This window comes from Erinaceus europaeus, chromosome 9 (assembly GCF_950295315.1).
Source record: "Erinaceus europaeus chromosome 9, mEriEur2.1, whole genome shotgun sequence".
NCBI classification, from domain to species: Eukaryota; Metazoa; Chordata; class Mammalia; order Eulipotyphla; family Erinaceidae; genus Erinaceus; species Erinaceus europaeus.
The window spans coordinates 36,578,106-36,587,313 of NC_080170.1; the positions used below are offsets into that span (position 1 = coordinate 36,578,106).

The 9,208-nt window shown below is 44.3% G+C and overlaps 1 protein-coding gene across 1 annotated transcript; it reads right to left on the reverse strand.

Moving 5' to 3' along the window:
* Positions 1–4,411: 4,411 nt before the first annotated feature.
* RAP2B (RAP2B, member of RAS oncogene family) lies at positions 4,412–8,346 on the reverse strand. Its single transcript, XM_060197622.1, has one exon. It carries the CDS (start codon positions 7,880–7,882, stop codon positions 7,331–7,333), a length of 552 nt encoding a protein of 183 aa, XP_060053605.1. The 5' UTR covers positions 7,883–8,346; the 3' UTR covers positions 4,412–7,330.
* Between the last annotated feature and the right edge of the window lie 862 nt (positions 8,347–9,208).

Genomic DNA, 9,208 nt, shown 5'->3' on the forward strand with positions numbered 1-9,208 from the left:
GAATGAAATCTAATTCAATGTCAGCCCTTCAAGAGAATATTTAGGGAGCTGGGTGATAGTGCAGCAGGTTAAGCGCACATGGCACAAAGCACAAGGGCAGGCTTAAGGATACTGGTTCGAGCCCCCAGCTTCCCACCTGCAGGGGGTTACTTCACAAGTGGTGAAGCAGGTCTGCAGGTGTCTATCTTTCTCTCCTCTTCTCTGTCTTCCCCTCCTCTCTTAATTTCTATCCAACAACAACAACAACAGCTATGACAACAATAATAACTACAACAAGCACAACAAGGGTAATAAAATGGAAAAATGGCCTCCAGGGGCAGTGGATTTGTAGTACAGGCACCGAGCCCAGCGATAACTCTGGAGAAAAAAAAAAAGAGAGAATATTTAGAAATATTTTAATATGCATGTTAAATGTTTTTGAAAACCTTTTGTAGGAGCCAGGTAGTGGTGCACCTGGTTAAGTGCACACATTATAGTGCACAAGGACCCAGGCTCAAGCCCCTGGTCCCCACCTGCAGGGGAAAGCTTCACAAGTGGTAAAGCAGGGCTGTAGGTATCACTCTTTTCCCCTCTCTATCTCACCCTCCCCTCTTAATTTCTCTCTGTCTCTATCCAATAATAAAAAAATAAAAAGATTAAAACTTACAGAAAATCTTTTGTAAACAGTCAAATAATCTTTATCTAAGCTATAGAACTGTAAATAAATTTGCAGCTGATAAATGGGTCTATAGTAACCAGAATAAAAATGCGAGAAAACAAGAAATGGGAGTCATGTGATAGTGTACCTGCTAGAGTGTGTATCTTACAGTGCACAAAGACCAGGGTTCAAGTCCCTGGACCCCACCTGCAGGGAGAAAGCCTCACAAGCAGTGACATGTGCTTCAAGTATCTTTCACTACCCCCCACCTCTTGATTTCTCTGTCTTTATTTAAGAAAGAATTACTTCTTAAAATTGAAGTTGAGCTGTGCTGTTACTTCTGGAATTTTGTACCTTTTCATGTTTAAAAATTATCTTGCTTACTAAGTCACTAATAAAAAATTATCTTACTATACACAAATAAAAATGAGCACAAGAAATCATCTTGCAAATGGGGAAGGGTAAAAACCACAATTCCTTTCAATTTGTATGTTTTTTAGAAAAACTGCTACTATTGTTACCTCTGACAGCTTGTTACTCAACACTTCTTTCTCTGAGCTGGTTTTCTCTTTCCAATAAGCACTGAAGGCATGAGAACAAAACTTTTAAAATAAATTATAGGCTTAGTAAACCTACAACATTAGCTTAACTCTTTGACACTTATTTCTAGATCATTTCTACACAGAAATATCCTACCCTGAACCTTCTTTATATAAGACGCCTCAAAAAGATCATATGCTAACAATTGCTTCTTTCAGGATATGGCCCAAACCATCCTTTCCTTTCTTGTGTTTCCTCATTTTAAAAAAAAAAAGATAGCAAACAAATTTCCTTAGCTTGTTTTCTCCATTTTGTCCCCTCTTGCCTTTGGCATGAAAATAAGAAAACAAACTGATTTTCTTATTCCTAATGTTAAATTGTAGCTGACCTCAGAATGGAAGTTGGAAACTGCACAAAATGACAAGAATTCCACATGTGACACAACAGCTAACAGCTAATTAAATCTCATGGGCTCCATTCTTATTTACTATCTACGTACCTTTCAAAGTCAAGTTTCAATATTTAACAAATGTACCTACTCTATTGCCTGCCAGACAGACAGACCTTCAGTATAAATGATGCTAAATGTAACTGTGCTTTCCTATATATTGTGCTATTTTCTGAGCATAGTGTGGTCAAAGTCCAATGCCACTGCTGTCTTGACTGACTTCCTCCTATGTAAGCATTAGGCCTTACACACAGGTAACAGGTATGCGCTCAACAAATATGTGCTGAATAAGGAATGAAGCACTGCAACTATATTCTTATCAAAAAAAAAAAAAAAAAAAGAACAATCTCAGGCCCTAATTTGGGCACCTGTGTTCTCAAAGCATTCAATAATCTTTTTTTAACCTCAAAAAATGCTTTTGCAACATTTGCACAATTACCAAATAAACAAACCACATATTTTCAAAGCTCTAAGCTTAGTCACACATATTTTGCCTGACAATCCATTTGGCAAAAAGTAAGCTTAGATAATTGGACAAATAAGTACATAATTTCTATCCCCCTAGGATAAGAAAGACATTTTCTCACAGTCTTGTTTAATACCAAGGACATCCTAGCCCTTCCAGCTCACAGATCAATACTCATAGTTCCAAAAGATTAAGACATGTAACAAAACAAGATGCCTGCTATGAATTCTCACAACAAGTAGCTATAGAAATAGATGAGACTAAATTGACGAAAAGACCTTGAGTGTCTGGCTAAGGCCATGTAGTTACAAACACACGTGTACATAGACATACGTATGTGCTCAGCATGACATGAAGGTTTCAATTCTCAAATACATTTTCTTTTTACAATCCTTGCTAGGAAGTGTAAAAACATAACTCTTGAGTAAAGAGAACTCTGGAAGTAAAGAGAAGGCAAACACATGTCCCTCTAAACCATGGATAAACTTTTCAAATTGGTTTAGAGGGAGGAAATACTGATTCTGATGATTTAGGACACTCATTAGTCTAACACTAATAATAACAATGTGAAAAAAAAATATGCCAAAGCATTATTCTGGTTTTCTTTTCCTTTTTTTTTCCTCATAAAGGGCTGAGCTGTCTCTCTGGAATGTGTCTTTAGCAATTTATACTCAACGGCTGAACATTCTTAATGCAAATGGTCTAGGTCTTCTTAAGCCATAGATTTCAATCAAAATTATTCTACCAATTTGTGACACCACCATAAACTGAGTTGCATGGGCCTTGTGTCCTTGTCTCTAAATGTATAGGATTCATTTGAAGTTTGGACCACATCATTGGTTCTCAAAGGATGGTGCCTGGAACAGTAATTTTAGGACTACCTGGAAACTTGTCAGACATGCAATTATAAGATGGTATCTAAACATCCTGAGCGGCAAACTAGACGAAGGGCACATGCTTCTATCTCTAAGTGATTTTGCTAAATGGTCAAGTTTGATTGACTCCTGGCCTACTTGATGCCTAAAATCCCAAGAACCAGATATTAGATTAAGCGTATCTTTGAGAACTAGCACCATATTCAACCAAAGCATTCAATTATACCTAAAAGTCTGAGAGTAGTATGAGTATAATGTCATTATCAAGAAAACCATGATCTCTGAAGTTGTAGATGGATAAAGTGCTGAACTCACAGCCATGAGGTCCCAAGTTCAATTCTTGGCATAACATATGCCAACGCGTTATTCTGGTTCTCTTTTCCTTTTTCTCTCATTAATAAATAAGGTAAATAATTTTCTAAAGAATACTAATATGTATGAGTACTATTTCAAAATGCACTACATTTTCATAAGACAAAATTTATACTCACAAACTTTGTCAGTCAAGTAGAAACAGTGACTAACATTTGATATCATTTAAACAGGGTTGATTTCCATGTTAAATCTTTGTTCTCTTCATATTTAAGTACATCCAATCATAAGTAAGGGACTTATTCTAACTGTTGTGAAAAATAAATGTGTTTTTGTAATAGTCAAGAGGAATTTTGCATGTAACTCTCCAAACCAGAGACACACATTGTGTTTTCTTGCTTTCCTATTCCACTTGTGAGAAATACTGGGATATAACACAAAATGGACACAGTAGCATGCTGGTGGAAATATCTATAAAACTACCTGAATGGTTCAGCTAGATGAGTCATTAATTCTAGGATTCACACCTCCAGAAAAGGCTCACTAATCAAGAAGCAGAAATTCTGACCCCAAACAGAAACAGCAGAACAGATCTGATCCCATCATGTAATTCAGTGAAGTTAACATCAAGTTTACATGGAAATCATTTCGTTTCAGGACCATAATCCCAAGCAAATAAAAAATGTTAAGATTTTTCTGAGGCTATTACAAAAGAAAAATTGGAGGGGAGGTTGAGAATCCTTTGAACTAACTGGCAGTCTGGTTGACTGTTGTCAGGGAACCAAAAGGAAAGCTGTTAAAAAAAAAAAAAAAAACAGCAGGGGTCAAGTTTAAAAGTTAGCTTTTCCTCCTACAGATAAAGGTTCATTCTGCTCAGTTTCTGTTTTGACAGGTGATTGCCTTTTAAGGAACTTCTCATTCCCTCCCTCCTCCTTAACACTCTTAAGTCAGCTCAACTTTTCATTTAAACAAACGCTCTTATCTCTTCACAGCAGAATACTGAAGGGGTTCCTACTAGCCCAAATAAACAGACATATTTCTTAAAAAACAAGGTCCCAAGTCTCTCTTAATTTTGTGGAAGAGATAATGGACAAAGTCACAACTACTATTCTGTTCCAGGCATACACACAAAATTGTTCTCATTGACATTTATTTTACAGTACTGGATAAATGTAGAGTCCAATCTTCTGCTCTACCATCCCAGAACTCTAAAGCATTTAGTCATGCAAGTGACTAAATTTTGTAGGAAGATGATTACATCTAATCTTTTCCAGATATTTCCCATCAGAAGTACTGACACTTCTTACATTAGATATGAGGCAGCATTTTATGTCAAAAGGCTTCTAAAATAACAAAACCACATAAACTAGTTCTCCAATGTCTTCTTAAAAACCTTTCACAATGCGTTTTATACACGTGTTCAGAATTTTCAATACTGAAACAGCTACACATACTCAAATATAAGAATGTGCCTTTGTAGAGACATGCACTGGAGTAGTTTTTCTTGGTCTCGATATTAAGAAAAAAATATACATAACCTACCAATTGAGCTCAATATTAAATGTAAATGAGATAGAAATTGAAAAACTGACCATGGACAATCAAAAGCAGAATTCTCCATTCCTTCTACACATAGGAACACTGAGCTGTCACCTGGGCAAAGAAGCCACTTTAAGGCAAGTTATGCAAATACTTGAAAGAAACCTGTGGCCTGTAATTTCTTTTGGCTTCCTCAACAGAATAAATCTTTCAACACATTCTTCAGAAGACTTCATCTGCACTTCCTCAGCTAAGGTAGATTAAGTGCTCCGAATGTATAATCATGCAGCTTCTTTTATCCTGGAGACATTATTACTAAAGCCTTCCTTAAAAAAAAAAAAAAAGAAAAATGAACAAGGTCACACTGCCTCCTACTGTTAGCTGGAAAAAATTGAGGTCATATAGTTACACCTTGTTAGTGTATGGAATAAAGAATCTGTTCCAGCCTTTAGTTTTTTTTCAATCTAATGGTCATGTCCAAGTGAAAACTTCAAAAGGTTTAATATGTTCTGCAACTCTCAAAATTATATTACAGAAAACACTACAAGGTATGACTTCAAAACTGGAATGCTTTTTTTTTTTTTCTTCAAATAACTGAAAACAAAAGGGGAGAAAGATATAAAGTGCAATCTATCCTGCCTTGCCAAGTGGATGGTTCCTTTTCCAGATCCAAGACAGATTAAGAGCCCAGGCTATAGGCAGGGAAACCACTTCACATCAGCAGAGGAGACTCAAAGTCCTTCTCAGTTTGTAGTCCACAGGGTATGGCCATACCCCAAGGCTTCTTAAATGGTTCTCCCCAGATACAAGCAGATGGGAGCAATGTAACAAACAGACCTTGGGGGCTGCCCCTGGCCCTGCCCACCTCAACCAGAATGCCATATCCAGTCACTGAACATGAAACACAGAAACACAAACAATCGTTTTGGGTTTGTTTCTTTAAAAATGACATTTGTATTAAAATTCTTAAAAGGAAGAGACAATGATTCAACGCAGGTCTGGAATTAAAAATTACAGTTAGAATTCTCTTGGTACATCACAACAGTAAAAACTTTTGCTCTTTGCTTTTTGGAGGAACACCCTATAACAGATAACAAAGAAATAAAAAAAAATTTACTCTGAGAGGGGAGGTGAATACCTGAACTTTTGAATAAAATGAAGAAAAAAAAAATCCAACCATTGCAAGGCAAGAAAATACATTTTAAAAGATGGAAATAATAGAGAAATTCACCCGACAACAGGCCCTATTGTCCTGGCTCCTTTAGGAAGATTACTGGAAGGAAACTGGGAAGATTCTGGGGTACGGTGGGAAGTTCACAGGTTGGCACCGGCTGGAACAGCTGAGTTTTGAAAGGCACTCTGCAGACACAGGGGTGCTAGGAGCCCTGAATCACATTTGCTTAGTCTTTGTCCTGTGTTTTTAAAGAGCTAGTCACCAAGAGCTAGTCACTAATATCTGGTACTTGCCAACCAATAAGAACAGAAAAAGCTCAACTTAAACACATACGCGCACACGCAAGTGCGCGCGCGCACACACCCACACACACACCCACACACACAACAGTACACACACAAATGTGCAGATCTGTAACATTTTTTTCACAGCTGATAAAAAAAAATACCACCATTCTCCCCCAGATCCAACCCCCCCTCCCTTTGATACAGTAGGTAAACAAAATAGATTTTTTTTTTTTCCACAAATATCAGCAGACACTTTCTGGCACCCCACACTGTATTGGCCTCAGTGTTAACAGTCCCAGATCAGATGTGCAATACTTCAGATTGGACATACTGTAACAAGAATCCAACTTTGCATAGACATCCTCAGAATCCCAATCAGTCCCGGGGTTGCCCTTCCAAGCTGGCAGAAAAAGAACCCGACCTCAATTTCCAGCTACTCCTGGGGTGGGGGTGGGGGGAGGAAAAAAAAAAAAAGGAAGGAAGAAAAAAAAAGTTTCCTTTCCTCCTCCTTCATTAGGTTCTCCCGGATTTCCTTCCATGAATTAAAACTTGGAACTAGAAAACGGCTGTTGATAAAACAAAACAAACAAAAAAAGGGTCTCCCCCCACCCCTTTGCATCATCTCCCAGTCTTCTTCCCCCCCCCCCACCTCCCCATTTTCTTCCCCAGGCCGAAAACTTTTCGTTTGTCGGTGTCTAGTAGCCAGCACAGCTCCCCTAAAGGTTACTCAAACAGAGAAATCTGCTTCAACCAAAAAAAAAAAAAAAAAAAAATCAATGAGAAACGTACATGCTGCAAAGAGCCACATTTTCACCAGGTCTGGAGCTGATCAGGTCGGACAGGGCACCCCCCCCACCACCACCACCACCACCACCGACGCTGCGGACGCCGGCAGCGGTGGTCAGCCGTGCGCTCGGGACACCCCGGCCAATGCAAAGTCGTCTCCAACCTCTTAGCAAGAAGACAGTGAGAGAGAGAGAGAGAGAGAGAGAGAGAGGGAGAGGAAAAAAAAATCACATTTCGAGAGTCGGGTGCATTTGGCTTTTGTGCGCCTAGAGGATCACGCAGGCCGAGCAGCAGCCCTCGTCGCCGTTGGGCTGCGCCGCGTAGTTCATCTGCCGCACGATCTCGGCGAACAGCTCGTCCACCGAGGCTTTGTTTTTGGCCGACGTCTCCATGAAGGGGCAGCTCCACTCCTCGGCCAGGGCCTTGCCCTCGCCGAACGAGACCTCGCGCTCGCCCTCCAGGTCCACCTTGTTGCCCACCAGGATCATGGGCACGCGCTCGTACCGCTTGACGCGGATGATCTGGTCCCGCATGGGCTTGATGTCCTGGAAGCTCTGCTGGTTGACCAGGCTGTAGACAAGGATGAAGCCCTGGCCGTTCTTGATGTACAGATCCCGCATGGACGCGAACTGCTCGGTGCCCGCCGTGTCCAGGATCTCCAGCACCGACGGCGACGAGTCCACCTCGATCTCCTTGCGGTAGAAGTCCTCGATCGTGGGGTCGTACTTCTCGATGAAGGAGCCGGTCACGAACTGCACGGTGAGCGCGGACTTGCCCACGCCGCCCGAGCCCAGCACCACCACTTTGTACTCTCTCATGGCTCCGTCGGCTCTCTCGCCGTGCCTGCCGCGGCCCCGTCGGGGCTGCTCGCCGGGGGCAGGCTGAGCGGGGCGGCCGGGCTGCTGTTTCCCTTCCTCGGCTCGGTGCGAAGAAGCCCGGAAAGCAAGCGCGCGGAACTCGGGGCGCGGAGATCACAGCGCGGGGGCCCGAGCACCGGGCCGGCGGCGCGTCCCTGAGGCTCGGGTCCGGGGCCCTGCCGCAGCCCGCGGCGGCAGCTGCAGCCTGGGCGGCGGAGCGGGAGGACAATGCCGGCTCCCTGGGCGAGGCGACGGCTGCAGCTCCTCGCCGCCGCAGCCCGGGGGCACCGAGAGGCGGGGGAGGCGCGTGGCGGAGGCGGCTGCTAATTGCGCGTCGGGCCGGGACGCGCGTGGCATGAGTCCCCGCAGAGCCTGTACCCACCGCCGCAGCCCATCGCGCTCTCCCTCCCGCAACCTCCACGGGGCGAGGGCTTCCTACTCGCCGCGCGCAGCCCGGCCCTCCCCGCCTCGGCGAGCATGCCCAATGCGCCCCTGGCCGCGCCCGGCAGATCCGCGGCTCCCGGTTTTCCGGGGGGCCGTGCAGGGGTGGAGCCGAGGCGGAGCCACAGTCCGTGGCGGGAGGAGCCGGCTTGGAGCGGCCAGGTCAGTGTAAATTTGTGTGCGCGACTGGAGCTGCTCGAGGGGCCTTGGTGCCCTCAGGTGAGCGCTCGGAGAAAACCTTCTTGGGTTTGGGTGTCAGTGCAGCTGGGTGGCGGCTCAGGGCGGAATGGGAAGGATTGCGGGCTCCCGTGACCAACACCCCCGAGATTCTACCCTCCGGGCCCAGGCGACTGTGCATGTCCGGGGCGGAGCCGTGGAGTCTGAGAACTCAGGGCCTGAAACACAGTTCTACGGAGGAAAATGGACTGGACCCCTGGGTTTGGAACTCAGCTCCCCTCACCCCCACCAGTCTTTCTCTCCCCCCACCTCCAGCGGGGACGCCCGAAACCCGGAGACTGGATTGCACCCCGATCCTACAGCCCCTACAGTTGGGCATGCTCGGTGCGCAGAGCTGGCTCGCAGGCTGGAAAGTAGGAAGCTCGTGCAACACACACCCACACTCAGCTCCAGTTACCTCTCCCAAACTCGGGGCCTATTGGTCTCCAGGCGCCAAGCTTACACCCTTCGGGTTCTCCCATTGGTTGCCGCCAAGACTTTCTCAGTTGGGGCATCCTCATTGGCTGGAAAAGTAGCCTCCTCTGATGATTGGCTATTTATAGGGATGGAGCGGAGAGGCGGAGGCACAGCTGTTCTGTCTCCGCGGCGGCTCCCAGCCCCCTTCCTCCC